This window comes from Rattus norvegicus, chromosome 2, assembly GCF_021556685.1.
Source record: "Rattus norvegicus strain SHRSP/BbbUtx chromosome 2, alternate assembly SHRSP_T2T, whole genome shotgun sequence".
NCBI classification, from domain to species: domain Eukaryota; kingdom Metazoa; phylum Chordata; class Mammalia; order Rodentia; family Muridae; genus Rattus; species Rattus norvegicus.
In genome coordinates, this window is record NC_141535.1 from 46,063,443 (window position 1) to 46,085,592 (window position 22,150).

Genomic DNA, 22,150 nt, shown 5'->3' on the forward strand with positions numbered 1-22,150 from the left:
AGCAGTGTGAGTGGGGAGACTGTTACCTTCCCCGCTGTTCATAGCTGCTGAACTTGTCCATTCACATGATACTTTGATTCTGCCACTCTTTGTTTTTCTGTAAGGTTTGGCACAGAAAAATGGGCACAACCATTTCAGGTTCCTTTTGCCTTGCTATGTTTTGTTTTTTAGTTTGGTTTTCTTGATGTGAATTACTAGGTTTCCCGTCTAACCTTCTTGAACGACTCTTATTTCCTGTGAGAATGCAGCTAGAGGAAATAGACTAAAGTCTGAGGAGGTATCACAATAACTCCCACTTAAGAGCATTACACAGCCAGGCCTGTTGACACATACCCAGTGCTCAGGAGATAGAGGCAGAGGAGCGGGAGTTCAAGGTCATCCTCGGCTACAGAGAGAACCAAGTGCGATGGGCAGCCAGGTGTTGATCATCTAACTTTAAACATAGAAGATCATTCCGTAGCTAAGTTTCTTCCTCATTCATTCATTCATCCAATTCATTCATTCATCCATGCTTTAAAGCATTCATTCAACCCAATGCTTTAAAAGTAAGCAGACAGACAACAGGGCCCTGTGCCTTCTGGGCAGCACCCTTTATTGCTGAGCTCTGCCCCAGTCCTAGCTCGGCTTCTTGGGTTTACTTTGCTCTTGCTCTTCGCTCTTCCTCAGTTTTGATTTCATAGTGCAGCTGCCTCCTTAAAGGATCACACCTCTGTGTGTGTGTGTTTACAGAAATCTCCAAAAGAATATTTTGAATCTATTTAAGTTGACAGACAGAACTCCGGTGAAAGCTCAGGTCCCGTTAACTAGAGAAATGGAGATACAAATTGTAAAGACTCATTAGGCCCAAACAGTCTACAGGATTTTACCCCTTTCTAAAGCTCTCCCAGCAGGCAGCTTGCAGTGTACAATCATCAGAATACCCACCAGATCAAGGAAGAACTAGGACATCAAAACCAGAATGTAGCTGGGTTCGCAGGAGAAGAAAGGAAAGCGCAAAGATAGGCCTCCGACTATCTCCTTCATGGAAGCCAGCCAGCATGAGCATGAGAACGAGTTGTTCATAGGCTCGGCCTCCTCTCTTCATCTTTTTGAATCAGCTAATCTCTAAACCCTTATAGGTCAGCTTGCAGAGTTCACTGTGGTTCCCTGACTCCCTTCTGACTTCCCTGTGGCACAAGTCTCTCACAAGCACGTGAGCTCACAGGGTCTGCACAGTGAGACACCGTCATCCTTAGGCTTCCAAGCAGACTCCAGGACATTCTGCAGTTGTCCTTCTTGACGTTCCCCTTCCTCCTATAACTGCCACCTCAGAGCAGCAGCATCCAAGGGCGTTCATAAACAGCTCTGCTGTCCTCCGTGATGGCTGCATGTCCTTTCTTAACAGGAATACTCTGGGGTTGCAGCTGTGGGGACTCACCTAGTGGGGACCAACAAGGCTCTGAGTTTGATTCCCAGAACTGCAAAAACCTTCTTTAAATTAAAAGATAACGGTCCTCTAATTGCTACACTACTAAAAACTGTGTGGCAGAGCCGCACGTAGCCATCCACTAGCTCATCCCTTCGCCTTTCTCGTGCTTGCTATTTTTCTTTCCCTGTTTTTTACTTTCTTGTCACTTCTAATTAACTGGGCAAACTTCCCATGTGTTGGTTATCTCTCAACACCAAAACCAAAAGAAGTGGTTTTCACTTTTTTCTTGTATAACTGTCAGTTTTGTAATGGAGTCTGCTTGCTGCTTCCACTGGATTCCCAAAGTAACTGAGCAGCTCCTATTCAGTGAGTGACTCATGGTGTCCCTAGTCTTGTGTCCTTAAGTTTGTTACTGCCATTGCTTCATTCTCTGATAACCCACAAGGCTAGTTTTTAGTCTTTAGAATCTAGCTGGGGTTTTGTTTTGTTTTTTTAAATAGGAATAATCAATCAAGATAGTTTCTCCAGTCCAGATTTTTAAAGTAGTCTGTAAGATATACAAAGATGATAAATGGTTTCTGGGTTTGCTCATTTGTCCCTTACAGGTACGGTATCTGTCCTCTATTTGATTTTCATTGTTACCCTGAAGGCTATTCGCTTAGGATTCCATCTGGAATTTCACTGGTTTGCGCCAACAGAATTTTTTGTACCAGGTGAGTTTGTCAAAATACGAAATCATTACATAATGATAACATGTTCTTTAAGTTAACTGCTGTGAACTGTCAGATTAAAGCAGGTAATACAAGGTTAATGTGGTATCGATCCACCTGCCATTTCAGCCCTTGGGAGGCTACCTTGAGTTCTAGGCCAGCCTGGGCCATGGAATGAGATGTGCCTCAGGAAAACAAAAATAAATAAATAATCAAAATAGGACAACAGTTGGTTTTTCAGGCAGCTAGGGATAACCAGGGCTTTATTTTCAGTTTGACTCTTGAAGTCTATTTAATTTATAATGCACTTGAAAAAACAAAAACTTATTCTCTAGACCTTTCTAAGGAGCACATGCTTTGAATGTCAGAGACTTAGAACATCATGATGCATGTTGGTGATATTGCCCATAAAAATCATTGTTCTTAGCTGGGCAGGATGGCACACATGCCTTTAGCCCCAACACTCAGGAGGCAGAGGCAGGAGGATTGCTATGAGTTTGAGGCTACCTGGCCTTATTGTGATTTCCAGGCCAGCCAGGGCTATATAGTACACATAGTGAGACCCTATCTACAGAAAGAAAGAAGGAAAGAGGAAAGGGGAGGGAAGGGAAGGGAGAAAACTCATTCTCCTTATGGGTTTTTCTGTTTGTAATTTTATTGCTTTTCAGGTTAAGATTATGATTATTAAATGGATTTTTGTATCTGTCCCATTTTTCCTCTTGATTATAATGTGACAATTTAGTTTCACCCAAATGTAAAAGATGTAGGACATTAAAGAAGCAATGAAACAATGAATAAATGAATGAATTTTTACTAAGTGAGAAGAAAGATTATGAAATGAAAATGACTGCCTCAAAAATATCTTGCAAACTGATCATGGGAGAATAGCATTCAATTCTAGTTTAGAGACTGGTCTGTGTTCTTTCTGTCCTTCCGCCACCAACTCCAGCAGTCTGCGATCCCAGTCACTACTCAGAATCTGGCCATAGTTCTGAAGTTTGTACTTGGAGCTGTCTCCCTCTCTGTTGTTGTTGTTATTGTTGTTTGTTTGTTTGTTTGTTATAGCCTTCATAGGTCTCAATCTGTACTGAGTGGTTAGTCTTTGGAAATTGCTGTTATGTTACCATGGCTACTTGTTCTCAGACCATTTGACTTTATTAGCTTTGCTTTTCCAACATACTGGTCCTTGAAAGGGCAAGCTTCTCTCTAGGATGGCATGGCGGCACACACCTTTAATCCAGGCACTGGGTGGGAGGAGGCAGATGGATCTCTGTGAGTTCCAGGACAGCTGAGCTACCTAATAGAGAGACCCTGACACAAAAAGACCAAAAACAAAACAAAACAAAACAAAAACAAAAACAAACAAACAAAAAAAACAAAAACAAAACAGAAAACAGAATAGTCTAGGATATTGCTTTTTAATACTCTATGGTTATTTATTAAGCAATAGTGAGGAAAGTTCCTACTAATGATAGTACACTAAAAATAGATAATTAGTGGAGCTAGACACAAGATGCAGCAATTAGGAGTATTTGTCGCTCTTGCAAAGGACTCACATTTGGTTTCCAGTACCTGCGACCACCACCTGTAACTCCAACTTCAAGGGACCAGTGTTCTGTGAGTACATGTACACACGTGCACATGCTCACACAGACACGATTACACCTGTGGGTACATGTACTCACATGCACATGCTCACACAGACACGATTACACCTGTGGGTACATGTACTCACATGCACATGCTCACACAGACACGATTACACCTAAACATAAAACAAATATGTTTATAAAGATGTATAACCAGGGAAAGGAAAAAAAGTCATCTGGGAAACAGAAAAGAAATTTCTAAGTAGATGGTAAGTCATTCATTTCCCACTGTCCAGTTTTATATAGTACAAAGGGGAAACAACAAAGAGTAAACAAGGCATAGTTTCATAGTTAGGATCCTAAAGTTACTACATTGTGATTAGGGACTGTCTGAGAGGCTAACTAAATAACAGAGCATTGGAGGGTAAGACTCTCCTGTCCTCATGAGAAGTCACAGTATTGTGCAATTCTGATTGAACTTTGTGTGTTCTTATTTTTTTTTACAATTATTCATTACATTCATTTATTTATGCACATGCCACAGCATGTGTGTGGACATCACAGGACAATTTTTGAAATTGGTTTTCTCCTCCAACTTGTGGTTACTGAGTGTCCTAGTTAGGGTTTCTATTGCTGCAACAAAACACCATGACCAAAAAGCAAGATGGGGAGGAAAGGCTTAAATCTGCTTTTACTTCCCCATCACAGCCCATCACCAAAGGAAGTCAGGACAGGAACTCAAGCCTGGGGGCAGGAGCTCATTTGGAGGCCATGGAGGGGTGCTGCTTCCTGGCTTGCTCTTCTTGGTTTGCTCAGCCTGTTTTCTAATAGAACCCAGGACTACCAGCCCAAGGATGACACCACCCACAATGGGCTGGTCCCTCTCCCATCAATCACTAATTGAGAAAATGCCTTATAGCTGGATCTTATGGAGGTATTTTCCAACTGAGATTCCTTCTCCTCTGATGACTAGTTGTGTCAACTTGACATAAAAGTAGCCAGTACAATAAGTATGGAACTCGGGTTGTCAGTTTTAGCAGCAAGTGCATCTTGCTTGCCCTGTATTGTTATTTCTAAACCTCGACTTCTTAGTAAGTCTACCATCAGCCTTGCTCTCAGGTAGTAGTTGGGGGAACACTAAGCACTTATTCTACTTTCGTAGTCATTCAAAGACTTTTATCCCACACAGTCAACTGGCTCTATATATTGTCTGTGTGGTAACCAGTCCCAATTTTGTATCCTGCCCAGATCCTTCATGAAGTCCATTCTCATGGGCCCAACTCACACCTTCTCTCTCTCTGTCTACATTGATGTCTGTGGATATGTCCAGCTCAAAGTGATGAAGACCAAATACTTGTTTAAGTGTCCGTCTGTCAAGCAGCGTGCTTGACTTGCTCTTCTCTCAGGCTCCTCTAGCTTAAAACAAAAGCTGCAGTTTTCCATTGGTCAATACTGTAGTCTTTGTTCTCCATCCACACTCAATCCATCTGCAAAGTATGTCTGTTTTATTTTTTAAAACAGCTGGTAATCTGACTTCTTAGCATCTTGACCAAAGAAAACTATGTCAAGCTATTAATCTCCTGTCTGGATTATAGTAGTGTCCTCCTAACTAATTGTCTTCTCCACCTTAAACTGTTCTACACCCAGCAGTTAGAGTAACACTTGAAGAACAACCCAAGCCAGTTTGACCATGCATACCTTAAAGGATCTGGAGTTTAAGGCCAGCCTGAATGGCATAGTAAGTCTCATACAAAATAATATACAAATAATACAAAAACAACAGAACACAAACCAGAACCCACAGGAATCTTTAATGGTTTCATGTGTCATTGAGAATGACACCAGGTCTACTATATGTCATAGTCCTTACAGCCGGTCTGGCCTGAGGATTCTGCTCCTTCCCCATCTACCCAATTTCCCTCTGACTCACACCACACTGCACTGGCTTTCCTGCATTGTGTGAAAAGGCTGAGCACATTGCTATCTCAGATGTTGGCATTCCCCATTCCCAGTGTCTGAATGCGCTGTGTTCTCAGATCTCCAACTACCCATCCGTCCACCCCAGACTCCTTAAGACTTTTCTTAAAGCTCTTCTTATCTCGTATGCATGTACCTGTGGTATCTGTTAATATGCCTGATTTTAATGAGTCAGGATCATGGGGACCCAACTTACTCTAATCCATTTTTGTTCCCGAGTGTTACCAAGTAGCAAAACTTGCAGTAAAAGGAACTTATCCAGAAATGTCTCTAAGTGTTTTGAGTTCTTGAATTCCAATACCAAAAATTCATTTTCCACTTACAAATCTGTCTCCTTTAACTGGAATATTACACTCTGAGAAAAGAAGTGGTATTTTTTTTTTTTTTTTGGTTCTTTTTTTCGGAGCTGGGGACCGAACCCAGGGCCTTGCGCTTCCTAGGCAAGCGCTCTACCACTGAGCTAAATCCCCAACCCCAAGAAGTGGTATTTTTGTTTTGTAAACTACTGTACTACTGTTTAGTCCCAGATCCTATAGTATGTCCTGGCGCACACTGAGTGCTAATAAGAAATAAGTGTTGCTGGTCAGTGAGCTGACTCAGTGGGTAGAGGCGCTGCTGCCAAGCTTGGCGCCCTGAGTTCAATCCCCAACACACACAATCCGAGGAGAGAACCAGCTCCCTCGAGCTGTCTTCTGACTGCCACACACTCACACTCTCTCTCTCTCTCTCTCTCTCTCTCTCTCTCTCTCTCTCTCTCACACACACACACACACACACACACACACACACAAAACAGACGTAAACAAAGAATTATTGACTAAGTAAATGTGCTTTTTTACTTCCTTCTAAGTCACATTACGGTGTAAGAGACATGATGAAGGGAGAACTAGGAACAGGCCTCTCGGAAGGCCAGACAAACTGCAAGATGTAGACAGACGCCCAGGGTGGCCTACAAACCATGTTTGATGTTTTATGTAGATTGAGAGGGGAGAGTTCACAATGCTTGAATAAAAGTTGGGGAGGGGCCTGGAGAGATGGCTCAGTGGTTAAGAGCACTGACTGCTCTTCCAGAGGTCCTGAGTTCAATTCCCAGCAACCACATGGTGGCTCACAACCATCTATAATCAGACCTAGCACCCTCTTCTGGCCTGCAGGCAGAAAGCTGTATGAGGTATACATAATAAATAAGTAAATATTAAAAAAAAAAAAGAAATATGAAAAAAAAGTTGGGGAGGAACTAGTATTAACTAAAGGGCTAAAGGGCTGAAAAGGAAAAGAGTTTATTTTCTCAAAAAAAAAAAAACAGTTCAATGCACAGCTTACTAGGAATTCTATCATAATCATAAAAATAATACTTGATTTTTCAAATCCAAATTACGGATGTGATTACTTAGCCCTTCTGATCCCGTGTTGACTATAAGCACCACATGTGAGGATGGAATCCAGTTCCTTCTCCGTGCTCCGAGCGTGCTTTAGTGACTAAACCATGCCTCCATTGTTGTTTAACCTTTAACAATTTTTGCTTGTGTTTCCCTCTCTGAGGAGAAAGGGAGGCAGACAGGGTTTTATGTAGCCTAGGCTGGCCTAATGTACTGTGTACCGGAGGATAGCCTTCAAATCATGTTCTTTCCTCATTCCTCCATGGTGCTAAGATCACAGGTATAAACCACCACACTAGAGTAACACTTAACAATTAGTATAATTAAAGCTGCAATTAAGGTGGCATTTCTGAGCTAGATACAGTGTATCTCATACCTTACCTGTACCGCTAGCACCCAGACGACTGAGCCAGAAGGATGACCACAAATTAGAAGTCAGTCTGGGCTACATAGTAACACCTATCTCAAAAACTAAATAAAACAAAACAAACAAACAAAAACCCAGCCCTCACAAGCTGGCTCAGAGAGATTTAGACACTAGTGCTCTCCCTCTCTGTCCCTCTCTCTCTTCCTCTCTCTCTCTCTGCACCACACATAAGCCAGAGGTTTGCATATCAGTGTTTTCACAGTCAACCTGTAACCCTTTTTTGAGGCAAGGTCTCAGATGAACCAGAGCTTGTGGGTTCGATTTGATACCCTGGCTAGTAAGCGTGAGGATCCTCCTGTCTCTACTTCTCTAGTGCTGATAAGTTTTGTTGTTTGTTTGGTTGGTTGGTTTAAGCATGTAACTGGGGCTCTGAACTGAAGTCTTTATGATTACATGGTAAGTACTGACTTGGCCTCCCCCCAGCCCCCACTTTGCCATTTTCTTAGCATTATTCAGTTCTGATATAACAAGAAAACAAAATTTTTTCCTCCTCATGCATTTGGAACAGTTTTGTTGAAAGCAGACTGCATTTTAACCACATATTGATGCCTAATAGTATCTCTAAATAAAATAGAATCTGTATCTACTTTTGTGTATATCCCCTACCCTTTGATTTTCATTTGCTTAGGAGCTTCAATATTGAGGCAGAATATTCATATGCAAAACTGTGTGAGTTTGATTTCCACAAACTGTAGCTATCATCTGGCCAGCATTCAGGTCAAAACGCTAATGACTGGATCTTCTTATTCTTCCTGCTTGTCACTGTCTCCCTATAAGAGAGCCACACCAAAGATTGGTTAGGCCTGCTTTTCAACATCATATGAATGGGATACACAGTATGTATTGTTTGGGGGCTGGATCTTTCAGTTAGCATTACCCTGTGAGGTCAGTCCACACTGGTGCATGTGTTATTCGTAGGTCATTGCTCTTGTCACTGCTTTGTGTTTCTGCCACAGTCTGCTTTTGCCACTATGGAAGATGTGAGTAGTCTCTAACTTTTTGCTACTAGTTTCATTTTGCAGTACCTTTCATTCTCATGCATCTTGCAGAACACATGGCTGCCTCCTCATGGGTATAAACCTAGGTCAAAGAACATGCTGTGTCCAGCTTAAGAGATGGTGTCAAACAGTTTTGCACAGTGGTTGTGTCCAGTCCATGCAGCTGACACTGTTTACTGACTGTAGCTGCCCCAGGTCCTCACCAGCACTTGCTTTTCTTCTCCCCTACCTTTTCTGATGCGTCTCTGAATGTCACATTGTATGTCTTATTTGCATTTAACTGATAGCTAATAAAAATGGCTCCTCTGTTCATTTGGTTCTCTATGCAAGGTTTGTCCATGCAACCCAGGTAGCTAGGAACTCCCAGCCACCCTCTTACCTCAGCCTCCTGAGTGCTGGGATAACAAGCATATGTCCTCTCGTGCCCAGCAAGGGACACATTTTGTCACTAGACCTGTGGATCTGCCCTTTGGAGAAGTACTTCTCTGGGCGTTCTTCTGTTTTTCATGTCTTAACTTCTATTTCTTTATTCTGGGTGTGAGTACTTCGTTAGATATATTTATTGAAATTATCTTCTCCCTACCCCCACCACCTCCTAGTGAAATCAGTGTAGGGTCTTGCATGTGCCAGGCAAGCACCGTAGCTCCGCCCCAGCAGTAACTCGAATCCTCTTTTCACACACGTTTTCAAAGGAAAGATTAAGTGGTTTCAAAACACCATTTTTATTAGCTATCAGTTAAATGCAAATAAGACATACAATGTGACATTCAGAGACGCATCAGAAAAGGTAGGGGAGAAGAAAAGCAAGTGCTGGTGAGGACCTGGGGCAGCTACAGTCAGTAAACAGTGTCAGCTGCATGGACTGGACACAACCACTGTGCAAAACTGTTTGACACCATCTCTAGAGGTTTAGAGCTCTTTAAATTCATTGCGAATGTCTTCTTTAACTATGAGGTAATAATCATAGCATGAATGTTATATCCTTTGAAAATTCGTATTTGGCATATTTCCGTGTGTGTGTGTGTGTGTGTGTGTGTGTGTGTGTGTGTGTGTGTGTGTGTGTGTGTTCATAACTGCATTATTCGTAATTATAAAAGTGAAAGCAACCCAATGTCTATCCCCGGTCAGTATATAAAGTATAATGTATCCATATGGTAGAACATTGTGGTCATGATCACACAACTCTGAGCATACTAAAAACCATGTAAGTGTACACCTTACATGAATAAAACATATGAGTTATATCTTAATAACAATGAAAATCTCAAGTTTTTTTAAAAAAATATTGTTCAAAAAGTATTTGTGTCAGCTAACTGCAAAGGCCTCAATTTGAAAAGGACCAAGTTTACAAGGCATCACAGACAGATTGATTTCTTTGAGACCAGTCAAAATTAATAGATCTCAGCTCTAAAATATTTTTAAGTAGAATGTTGATTGTGTCCATGGCTGAGAGTCCTTCAGTTTTGAAAATAGTGTTCCTGCCGTGTGCCAGTGTTACAGAAAGCATAAGCCACTGTTCTCCAAGAGATAGCAGTTGAGCAGTCGGGCAGCTGATGCAGTAGCCATCATAATAAAAAGAAACGCTGAAGGCATCCTGCAGTACAGAGGGATTGCACACATAAGAGAAAGCAGAGAAAGGATCTCTGAGGAATCTATTAATGGCTAAAAGGAGACCTCTAAGAGAGAATTGGAGAATTCTCGGGCATGCCGTGCCCAGTTAAGGCCTGAAGTAACATGACTCATCTAGGACATCATGAGAATCTGAATGGCTCAAGTGAAAGAATATCTGTTGAGAAAATGGTCGGAAGTCCTAAAAGGCATGGACTGGAGTGAACAGCCTTCTCTTTTAAGCTAAATATAACTCTGAAAGCCAGTCATGACCTTCTCCTCCTCCTCCTCCCACACTTGCAAGATAGGCTTTTATGTGCTCAGAAGAGCGTCAGAAAAAAGGAAGAATGGCCCTATAGTTCTCTGCTTGAAAACAGAATTTATAGTGAAGCTGTAAGCTGTCATGATGGAATATCCCCAGAAAGGGTGAGGTCAGGGCCGCTTTCCCTCTGTTAGTCACTCTCACTCACAGTGAAACACTGTCGGAGCCTTTGGGGCTGGGCTAGCACTGTTCTTCCAGTGCTTGCCTAGTATACAAGAGACCTTGGGTTTGATCCTCAGCACCTCGTGAAACTGCAGATGGTGGCACACACCTCTAATCCCAGAGAGCTAGATCCAGAGGACCATGTAGTTCAAAGTCATTCTCAAGTACATAGTGAGTTTAAGGCCAGCCTGGGCTACATGAGATCCCATCTCAAAACAAAAAAGAAACTTAGGATCTATCATAAACCACAGCACAGATGATACGGAAATGAGTGAGCCAGGCCCCAGATCCCTTCTCACTTCCCAGTTTCTCAGACCACTTCCAGTACCAACCAGATCAGTTTAGGTTCTCCTGTAAGCAGGTGCCAAAATGGTTAGGAGCCGGACCAAGCATGGTCAAGATACATAGGAAAGAAGAGAAAGAATGGAAACAGATTGGACAGACATAAAATCGGAAGTCCTGGCCAGCCCACTATGACCCTCAGTGCGAGTCCTGCCTCTAGAATAGTCTAGGGTCACACAAACATACCCAAACCCTAATGCACTGCGACCCTCGGGTTGGCTAGTTGCTGTCCAGTAGAATGACTGGGGCCAGGAAAAGGCAGCAGACACCCAAGGGCTGCAGCCAGAGACCATCAGCTAGCAATCTCCTTGCTTAGGGTCCCACTCAGGGAGATCTGAGTATTTGTACTCCCATGGTAACACGTCTAAGTGCATGCATGTACATTTTAGCTTGTAGAAAGGAAAGTATTGATAGGCCAAATTTTATGTCTGTTCTGCTGATATGGATGGGATTGTTTCGCTTGTTTTTTTTTTTTTTTTCAGAGCTTCTAACTTGTTGTTATATGTATAAAAGAAAGTTGTTATTGGGGCAGGTGGCCTTTTGAGACAGGATCTCACTCTAGCCAAGGTTAAACCTGGAACTGACTAAATAGCCCAGACTGACCCCGGACTCAGCCTCCCAGTGCTAGGACTGCAGGCATGAACCGCCATGATTGCTGGTTTGTTTTTCTACTTAGCTGCTTTACTTTGGATTCCAGCTCAAGAGTTTGTCAGTTATTCCTCTGTTAAACGTATCAGTGAGTTAGTTTATCATTTTCAAAAACAGTGCTTTTGTAATAGTGTATGTTAATGCTGTTGTCAACTAGAAGTGACCTCAGTTCATTAAGAGGTGTTGCAAAAAGATTATTGAAAAACATTTTTTAAGCTAACCAAGGAAGGATTGCGTCCACAGATAAAAGGTGACAGGCAGGAAATATGACAGAAAACAGAATAAGCCAGGCATGGTGGTGACTCACCCCAGTGAGTATGGACCGCAGGAGGCTGGGGCAGTAAGACAAATCGAGCAAAAGGAAGGGAAGCTCTCTGTATTGCTGCCTTCCCTTCTGTTCGTGTTTAGAGCTGGAGACTGATTCTTAGTGGTTTCCCTTCCTCTCTACAGCAGTGCAGTGAGGAGGCATTTTCTACACTTCTGCTCTTTGCACCAAGCTGAATCCGAGGTAGATTGTTCTCTACGTTGCCACATGCTGTGCCTAGACCTACCAGTGCTGCCAAGTAAATTGTAGCCTGACTCCCTGTAACTAGTTGTTCACATATTTATTACCCGCCTCTAAATAATGCTTATAGACTATTATTTTAAATATTTATTACAGAAAATTAGGTTGTTAATTTGAAATAGAGTCTATAAACCGAGGAAAACCAGTGATTCAGCATTTTTTGCTTTCTTCTTTTGAGAACATAATCTACAGCTGTTTATGTGTATTTTAAAAAAAGGCAAAGTCGTTCTTGACAAGCTTGATTCCTAGACATTTGTCCTGGTATTAAATCTCAACAGCATGATTTTTAAATACTACATTCCACAACAAAACTATATCTTAGTTTATCCAGTTTGATTTTTAAGAAATGCATTTTAGATTTGTCATCTAAGAACCATGACTAGCCATTTTTCCTCTCTGTGACTCCATTTCTAGAGGAACTTTTCTGAGAAGCTCAGGTATTAGAAGAGAGGAAGATTTTGAACTCATAGACAGACCCTGAATTTAAACTTAATTGTGGGGTCTCAGCTAGGGGTGACGGAGAGAAAGCCACAGAATGCACTTCCTTCTCTCCCTTTCTTTCTAAGGGTTTTGACCATGTTTAATGCTCATCTTGAGGGACTTTATAAAGGGATATGAATATTCTTATTCCCTGAGGCAAATAATAATAATAATAACTTTAAAAGAGGGTCTGATTCTGGTGGCTGATCTGACTCATGGTCTACTTGGCACTTTAACGTGTTGTTTTTGTCTTTTCTCCTAGAGATAAGAGCTCAGTTTCCACAGCTGACAGGGGTGCTTACTCTGGCCTTCTTTATTCACAATTGTATCATCACACTCTTGAAAAACAACAAGAACCAAGAAAATAATGTGAGTAGCTGACTCGGTGGAAGCTGCCTCAGTATTTCCTAAGCACAGACTTTAATCTATGTTTGAAGCACTCTTTAAGTGTAAATTATAGATCAGTGGTCAAACACATGAAAACTTTAGATGGTAAGTATTTTAGGCTTTGCAGGCTACATGTTCTTGTGACAGCTACCCAATCCTGCTGTTGTAGTATGAATACAGCCACAGACAATAAATAAACAAATGCTAATGTAATATCTATATTCCAGAAAAGCCTTATTTGCAAAAACAGACAGCAGGTCAGATTTGACCCATAGAACAGAGTTTGCCAGGCTGCTATAATCTACTAGAAAAATTAAAAGGTACAACTAATAAAACTCCGATAATAATTATAAAAAATTGAAGATACTAATGACAAGAAAAAGAACAAAAAAATATATGCAAAAAAAGAAACTAAATAGCAAGCTACTAGATTTAAACATTGAAAATTACATTAAATGTAAATGCTCCAAGCACTATAATAAAAAATTGTCAGATTTGTTAAAAATAAAATTAACTACATGGTATCATTAAGAAACTTTTAATATAAAAATATAATTTTAATATTAAAAAATGGAGGTTTCTTTTACCCTAACACTAGATCTGGCACTGTAGTGCCCCAAGACATCTGTTAGTTATCTTTATCTCAGTCTGCAAAGCGTCTCACCGCTTTGCTCCATCCCATATCACACTGCCAATTGCCTCTCTGAGCCTGGCAACAATCTCTCTAAGGCTCTAGTTCCCAAGGCAGGCTGCCACCATGCCAGAAATACGCATCCCAATTCCATGGCGGCCCAGTGTCTGCAGCCACCACAATCTCTCTTGAATTCAATTAAATCGCCACATGAAAGAACACACAACACAATAACCTCTGATCCAATTGATAAGATATAATTGCCCACTTAGACATACAAAGCCCTGTACACATCCATTCCTTAGGAATATTCATAACGACCTGTAAATGTGCAGAGACAAATCTTAACATCCGCCTCCATGTTCTCTGAGCTGCTCTCCTCTCTTTGCCCCAGTTTCCTTCTCCTCTCTAAAACTTTTCTGTCACCCATCCTTCCTTTCTCATCCAATGACATCCTTCCTTTCTTGTTCTATCTTGTACCTGCCTTCACCTGCATAATGATAACATCCTATGCCTTGGAATATAAGAAAGTATAAAGTCTATTGTGTTCCTAGCAGCACAAATGATAATGATGAGTGATTATACTGTGATCCTTATGGACTGATTCACTAGGAAGTACCATGGTGATAGTATAAAATTTACATTTGAGAAACTGTCCTATAGGAATAAGTTCATCCTATGTCTGACCTAGATTTAGCCATTTACTAATATTATAAAAGTATTAGTTAACAGTGTGTTTATTCTTAGTTACTGATCATGCAATATTACAAATGAAGTACTATCTAGTTGATACTGTTAGATCACAGTGTTCTTCATTTGGGTTCCTTTTTCTCTCAGTTTCTGTGCTAAGTCTATTAGTTTTTCTAAGCTTGTTTGTGATGGAGTCTGCAAGTAAAGACATCATGCATTGCGGAGGAAATGCTGTGTGCTTTCTATTTACTTTGCTTTAATATCAGGTCATACAGAAACTATGCATCGAAATACAGTCATTGAAAGAAAGGAAGAAGAATTAAATAAAATGTAGTAACACTGAATCTATATTCATTCACTCAGTGATTGGAGTGGGCCTGCAGGCGGCAGAGCAGGTAAAGGCTCTTAACTGCAAAGCCTGGCAGCCTGAGGTCAGTCCTTGGGATCCATGCAGTAAGAGAGAACTGACCCTGGAAAGTTGTCTTTTGACCTTCACACACACAGACACACAGACACAGACACACACACACACACACACACACACACACACACACGCACGCACGCACACACTTCCTTCACACACACTCGACACATTAATAATATGTGATTTAAAATTAAGATAAATGAAGTAACAACAAACTAAACTAGACAAATACACAATTATAATTGGAATTTTTTTCCTTCCTTCATAACTGGTAGAAAAAATAGACAAAAAATTAAAAATGTAGAAAGCATGAAAAATACCATGAATCTACTTGATCTAATTGACATTTACAAAAGTCTCCTCAGTAGCAGAATGTCTATTCCTTTCAGATACTCAGAAACACCTACCAAGATGGGGTCCCCGCTAGGTCACAAAACAAGTGTCAATAAAGGCAAAGGGAATTATGCCCGGTATGGTCTCTAGCCATAGCAAAGTAAGAGTGTCAACCAGTAACCGACATTTGGGAATTTACAAATATATGAAAGTTAACTCACATCTTCCTATATAACAGTCGAATCAAAGAAGACGTCACAAGAAAAATTAAAAATACTTGCAGGTTACTGAAAAGTTAAATCCAGAATACTAAAACTTATAGAGTTGTCCCTAAAGCTATATTTAGAGGAATATGCATAGCTATAAATACCTACATTAAAAATAAAATTGTGAAATCAAAAGCCCAACTTTTCTCTGCTTCCAAGTGCTAAACAGGAAACTCAGGAGTTCAAGGTCATCTACTACTGTTTCAAAAAACAGAAAGTAGTTTACTAGCAAAGTCGTGTTTTTGCTTTGTTTTTTTATGGGTGTTGTCTCTGTTGTTGCTCTAGACAAGGTTTTATTGTGCAGTCTTGGCTGACCTGGAACCCACTGTATAGACCACGCTGACTTGAAACTCACTGTGATCTGCCTCCTGATTAATGCTAAGATTAATAAGTTAAACTGCAGGCAATTCTCACCTTGCATGGTTTCCCTCATGCACAGATTTAATTACTGCAGATCAGATTACATGAGTCCCAATGTGGTTCAAATTTTAGTTAGCCCAGGATTTGAACTATGGACCTTGAATAGAATAATGCTCACCAGCCTCAGTTCACAAACCACTGTAAATAACAGTGGCATAGCATGATTAGTGACAGACAGGTCCCATCATCCTTAAAAACCAGGCTGGGGTGATGGAGGTGTTTACTCTTAAGTTCAAAAAAAAAAAATCTAATGTTCAACACTTCTGATTAATTCATGTATTTGTCTGTTCATTCATTGCAATGCTGGGCACTGAGCCTAGGGCGCTGTGCATGTGGGAAGTGCCATACCACTTAGCCCCATCCCCAGGCCCTTTGTTGTTGTATTTTAAATCACATGCTGATCTTTCTTTCATTTCCTTCTCCATTTGGAACAAATACTAAAACTTTAATGTTGTAACAAAGATTGTCAAAGATCATACAACCATCGTAACTCCCATTACTATAGCAGATGTACTGTTATGAACAGTTCCCGGGACAAACAATGTTTGACAAACCAAAGTAAAGAAATGGGCTGCAGCTGTGTTGTAGGGTTTTGCCGGGGTCAGATGAGATGGCCTGAGGGGCTTAGCGCTGATGTGGTAGATGCATTGTTACCTGTATTGAGTTCGTTGGTCGGTCACCAGGATTGTCACCAGGATGTTCGTTCCCCAGCAAGATCACAAGCTGGTGGGTGTTGTCACCAGGATGTTCGTTCCCCAGCAAGATCACAAGCTGGTGGGTGTTGTCACTAGGATGTTCGTTCCCCAGCAAGATCACAAGCTGGTGGGTGGGTAAAGGACATGGAGAAGAACACTCTGGAGACAACTGCAGGGAACAGCATCTGCTTTATTGCAGTGAGCAACCAGTTCTATAGTAGAGGCCTATCAACTGTGACTGTTAGTACATTACCTCAGTCACACCACCAGCGTCTCCATGGGGAAGACACGCAGAGTGCAGACTCAGTCACAGGCCAGCTACTAGCTCCTCAGGCCACTTCAGAACTCAGTGTTCTGACCTCTGTCTGGGGCATGGTGTGCTGTACGTCTGTTTAAAAACTCAGTGTGCCAGGAAGGCTGGCTGCCAGCTCGTGCCCGCATCTTCTCCTACAGGTTCCTGCTATGGCCAGTATTGTCCTGGCCATTGGAAGTATAAGGTAAAAAAGACAGTCTTGTCTCTAGTGTCTCATAGTCCAGTGCTGTGCATCTGTTTGGAAAAAAAAAAATGATAAAAGAACTACTAAGCTTGACTATTTTTAATGTCAAGGGACATCTTTTCACTTGAGAACTTTTTTCAAAATATTGATTATTTGGGGAACTAAAGCAATGCCTTTAAGTGTGTGAGCAATTTTTGCAGAAATCCCAAGTTTAGTTCCCAGCGCCCACGTTGGTCAGCTCACAACCGCTTGTAATGCATGCTCCAAAGAATTCAGCACCCTCCCCTTGCCTCTGTGGACACATGCTCTCCTATGCACATATACTGGTTGACACAGACGTAGGCACATGCATAAATTCAAAATAATAGCAATAACTCTTTTAAGTGGATTGTTTCTATAATGAAAGCTAATGGCATTTAGAACAAGTATGGCTGTGTATGGCCAGTACCCTGAGAAGACAGAAGTGGAAGGAACACTGTTGGGAAGCTCTGGCCTTAGAATTATCCTTCACAGCTCCCACAGCTCCCTAGATCTCACTAAGGTACTTGTTCTACAGGAAGTTGGATTAAAGCCATTCAGGTGGTTTATAAATTAAGACTGTCAGTGAAATCCTTCTCTCCTCTCTCTCTCTGACACAGCTGATTTTGCCTTTCAGGTGTTTGTTGTTTGTTCCAGCGCTCATGCATGCATGCGTGCTATGCATATGTGTGGACATGTGGAGAAACCCAAGGTTGAACTTGGGATCATCCTTGATTGTGCTTACCACTTCATTGAGGCTGAATCTCTCGGTCAAACCCAGAGCTAGCGCACAGATGAGGCTAGGCTTGCCATTCACTTTCACTCTTTGGACTGGCATTGATGTGGGTTAATGGAGATCTGAACTCTGGTCCTCGTGCTTATCTACTGAGCACTTTAACTACCGAGCCATCCTCAGATCCCCACGATTTTTTTTTTCCTTGAAAAGGCTACATTGGGCTAGATGGCTGGTTCAGCTTGTACTGCTTCTCAGAGGAATTCAATTCCCAGCACCCACATTAGGTACCCACAACCACCATAACTCGTAACTCGAGCTCCAGGGGGAATCTGGGATGCCAGCATTTAATGCACCAACAAACACACATATATAAAAATAATAAATCTTTTTTGAAAGGAGGCTGCCTTAATTCTTGAGCCAGCTTGAGTGGGTGGAGACTGGAATGCCTTGAAAGGTTGTCATTGAAGCCAGCTACTTTTTGATGTGAAAATAGGATTCCTTGATTTGTTTTTGCTCACCCCACAGAAGAGTGGGACCCCACCCCCACCCCAGGGGAAAGTGAATTCTAGCCTGAGCTAAGCCCTAGAGCTTCTTCTTGGACTAAAGAGGAAGGCCTTCTCCTTAAGCTCTCACAGAGATTCAAAAGACCTGGGGCCAATTTGCATAAAAAGCCTCTCGCTTCAAAGACTGGGCCACTGTCTCTTTTCTGATAGGAGTCCCTGGCATACTCCATTGTCAGTTCAGAACTCACCTTAAGGTTTCTCGCAGGTGGTTGTTTGTTTCTCAACCAGATCTATGAATCTCAAGTTTATAAACCACTGCTGCTGCTTCAGCCCAGTTCAAGACTCATCCAGAAAAATCCAAAAACGTCCCCTAATTCCAGACATCCCTGCCATGCCACCAAGCCTAAAAACCACATGGAATTTTTTTTTCTAATCTGTTTTCCCAGCTTTTGCGTTATTTCTATCTAAAATGAATAGGCCTGTTGCTACAGTTCCTTTGTGCTGAATTATTTGGCTGTAACTTAAGTGGTGGAGACGATTTGCAAGCTGTGGAATCTGCTCTGCTTGGGTCCAGCAGCTGGCCGCCTTCAGTCTCTGGAGCTTTTTATTTTGCATGGGCTGGGAGGATGGGAACAGCAGTAGAAGAACGCAGGCTGCTTGCCGTAATAGTCTGTCTGTTTGCTGATTCCCGTAACAGCTTTGGACAGCTATGTGAACAGCCGCTTTCAAATACCCTTCTGGTTAGCTTTAAGTTTGTGAAGCTTGTCCTTAGTGCTTACTTGTCTGCTCCTCAACTTTATTCCTTCTTTATTAAGTATCTTTGGGGATGTTCCACTCCATGGCCTGCGCATACTTTGATGATAAAAGCTAATTTGCTAAAAAAGAATTTTTAAAAATTGCAGGTCAACCCAAAAGTGGCTTATACTTTCTTGTTGTCTTTGTTATTATACTTATTTTTTTAATTTGACAAATGTTACCTTTTGAAATTAAATTAGAACTTGGGTCATTTTAAAGCCACAGTTTAAATTAGCTTCCCAAATTAGACAGAGTAACTTAATCAGATGTGTGTGTGTGTGTGTGTGTGTGTGTGTGTGTGTGTGTGTATTGCTGCATTCTGTGAAAATTAGAATGTATACAAACACATAAAATAAAAAGATAAACTTGGATTTATCTGTCATTCTTGCTTAAGTAGATTTACTGTGACTTCTTTGTATTGAGTGAGCATTTTATTCTGTGTTTGCATACAGGTGAGAGACCTGTGCATTGCTTATATGCTGGTGACATTGACCTATCTCTATATTGGTGTCCTGGTTTTTGCCTCATTCCCTTCACCTCCATTACCCAAAGATTGTATTGAACAGGTAAGATACTGTGTATGCCCGTGTGACGCTGTATTTGTAGCAGGCAGAAGGATACAGGAGCAAGACCAGTAGTCAGGCCTGGGTTTGAATATCACCTCAACCTTCCCCAGCCTTTCCAGGTTTCTGCTCCCTTTTGCATCAAGTAACAGAATCCAAGCATGCTCCATTGGATTTTATGAGAACTCTGGAATGAGGTTCTGCATACGGGGCAGCTGGAATGCTCAAACAACCACTGTCACATATATGTATTTCTCTTAGAACAGACCAGTTTCCAGTGTTCACGTGGATTCCCAAAACCTCCACCAAGACTCCACTGAGGCCTCTGATTTTCCAGAGCTGTAGAAGTGTCCTGGATGAACCGGTTTTAATTCACCAGTCTTTCAGGATAGCTTAGCAACTGAGTAACAAGGAGTAAAGCAGAGACAGACAATTAAACGACGTGAGCCAGAACCAGGAAGAGGAAAACCTCCAGCAAAAAGTTGTAGTGAAACTTAGAAGTGGTAGCGTCTTTAGTGTCGAAGGATTCCTTGTGAAAACACCACACCATGGCTGATTTCTGGTCAGAGGTAACCCTCTTGCAGTTCAGTGGTGGTGTTTTGAGCCAGTTACAAGGTATATATCAGCAGCATTGATACTGTTCTCTACCAGGAGACAGCAGCTGCTGCTGTGTGGTAGCTGGAAGTGTTCTCTTGGTGGAAGTTCTGTGGCAGCCAAGCGTTTACAGAAAATTCCCCTGATAGGAATAAGTCCACATAAAGCTCCCTCCCCAGGGAATAGGAATATTTGTGGTATTCATAGTTGAAAGGAAAAGTATAATTCTCAAATTTTTTAGATAAACAACTGACATGAAGAAAGCAAGCCTAAGTGTAAAGTAAATCCTCCCTGCTCAGTGCTAGACTACAAGAGCTGATGGCACAAGGGGTCATATGCACACCCACCATGCACAGGTGATAGAGGCATGCCCACCGTGCACAGGTGACAGAGGCATGCCCACCGTGCACAGGTGACACATGCATACCCACCATGCACAGGTGACAAATGCACACCCACCATGCACAGGTGACACATGCACACCCACCATGCACAGGTGACAGATGCACACCCACCATGCCCAGGTGACACATGCACACCCACCATGCACAGGTGACAAATGCACACCCACCATGCACAGGTGACAAATGCACACCCACCATGCACAGGTGACAGATGCACACACACCCACCATGCCCAGGTGACAGATGCACACCCACCATGCACAGGTGACAGATGCACACCCACCGTGCACAGGTGACACATGCACACCCACCGTGCACAGGTGACACATGCACACCCACCATGCACAGGTGACACATGCACACCCACCATGCACAGGTGACACATGCACACCCACCGTACACAGGTGACACATGCACACCCACCATGCACAGGTGACAGATGCACACCCACCATGCACGGGTGACAGATGCACACCCACCGTGCCCAGGTGACACATGCACGCTCACCATGCACAGGTGACAGATGCACACCCACCGTGTACACTCTTTGAAAGTGCTATAGTGTCAGAGAAAGAAAAGCCAGAGAACTATAGCAAAGATACAGTGCCATCAAATTTAATTTGCCTTTTAAGTAAATTAGGAACAGATTTGCTTATTGTATTTGAACTTTATACAGCTGTGTTCTTGGTCTGTCTGTTGTGAAGAACAAAGTTTCCTCTATTATTCCAATATAGAGTAATTTTCAGACCAGAATGTTTATAAACTAGACTATGCCAGTGCCCATTTTTTAATCAGTTTCTAACTATGTCATTTTGTTTCTGTACTCACCTCCTGACAGATAGTTAGCAAGCAGTTTGTAGATGGGCATCAGTTCATAAACCACTATTTGGGAATTGCCTTTGTGCAAAATAGGCAAAAAAAAATATCTTGTGAATTTGAATGTACTGAGTTGAGTTTTGATGCGACTTCATTGTCTTTCTTGGGTTAGAACTTCTTGGACAACTTCCCCAGCAGTGACACCCTGTCCTTCATTGCACGGATATGCCTGCTCTTCCAGATGATGACTGTGTACCCACTCTTAGGCTACTTGGCTCGCGTTCAGCTCCTGGGCCATATCTTCGGTGACATTTATCCTAGGTAAGGGTTCTTCTCTTGGCCAGCAAGATGTGCCAAGCAACAAATGACTGTGCAAACAGGTCAGTTTAATGTGACCAACCCTTTGCTATATAAAAAAATGCGTAATGAGAATGTTTACTAAGGATAGATCACAGTGTCTGTTTCCCAGAAGAGCTTTAAATAGAGAAGCCACGCCCTTGCCTGGGACAATTTGATGTCCATTCCTTCCCGGAGAGTCAATTAGCTCTGATGTCTTTTGTATTTATGTGAACATCTGACTGCTACCAAGAACACCTTGCTAAGAAGTTTATAGCACTTAGACCCTATGTTGGTGCATGTGCTCATAAGAGCCAATACCTTTAATTATTGGATATCAATTCATGTATGCTTATTAATAGTTGTATGTTTTCATAGAAATGCTCAGTATTTAGTGTTGAAGGTGAGACATAGTATGAGTTTAATT

At 41.8% G+C, this 22,150-nt stretch overlaps 1 protein-coding gene and 1 long non-coding RNA gene across 13 annotated transcripts in view; one reads left to right on the forward strand and one right to left on the reverse strand.

Moving 5' to 3' along the window:
• The window catches only part of Slc38a9 (solute carrier family 38, member 9), a 76,583-nt gene that overhangs the window by 49,346 nt on the left and 5,087 nt on the right, over nt 1–22,150 (forward strand). For all 12 annotated transcript variants that reach the window (XM_087621713.1, XM_087621711.1, XM_087621710.1 and 9 more), the window contains 4 exons: nt 2,014–2,121; nt 12,878–12,984; nt 19,463–19,576; nt 21,560–21,708. In XM_087621713.1, coding sequence (XP_087477839.1) covers nt 2,014–2,121; nt 12,878–12,984; nt 19,463–19,576; nt 21,560–21,708 — 478 coding nt within the window. The remainder of the gene's footprint in view (nt 1–2,013; nt 2,122–12,877; nt 12,985–19,462; nt 19,577–21,559; nt 21,709–22,150) is intronic.
• Nucleotides 586–21,792, reverse strand: LOC147996068 (uncharacterized). The gene is made up of 3 exons (XR_015673972.1): nt 21,400–21,792; nt 16,421–17,008; nt 586–803 (listed from the first exon to the last, which is right to left on the reverse strand). It is a non-coding gene; the product is annotated as an uncharacterized LOC147996068 (long non-coding RNA).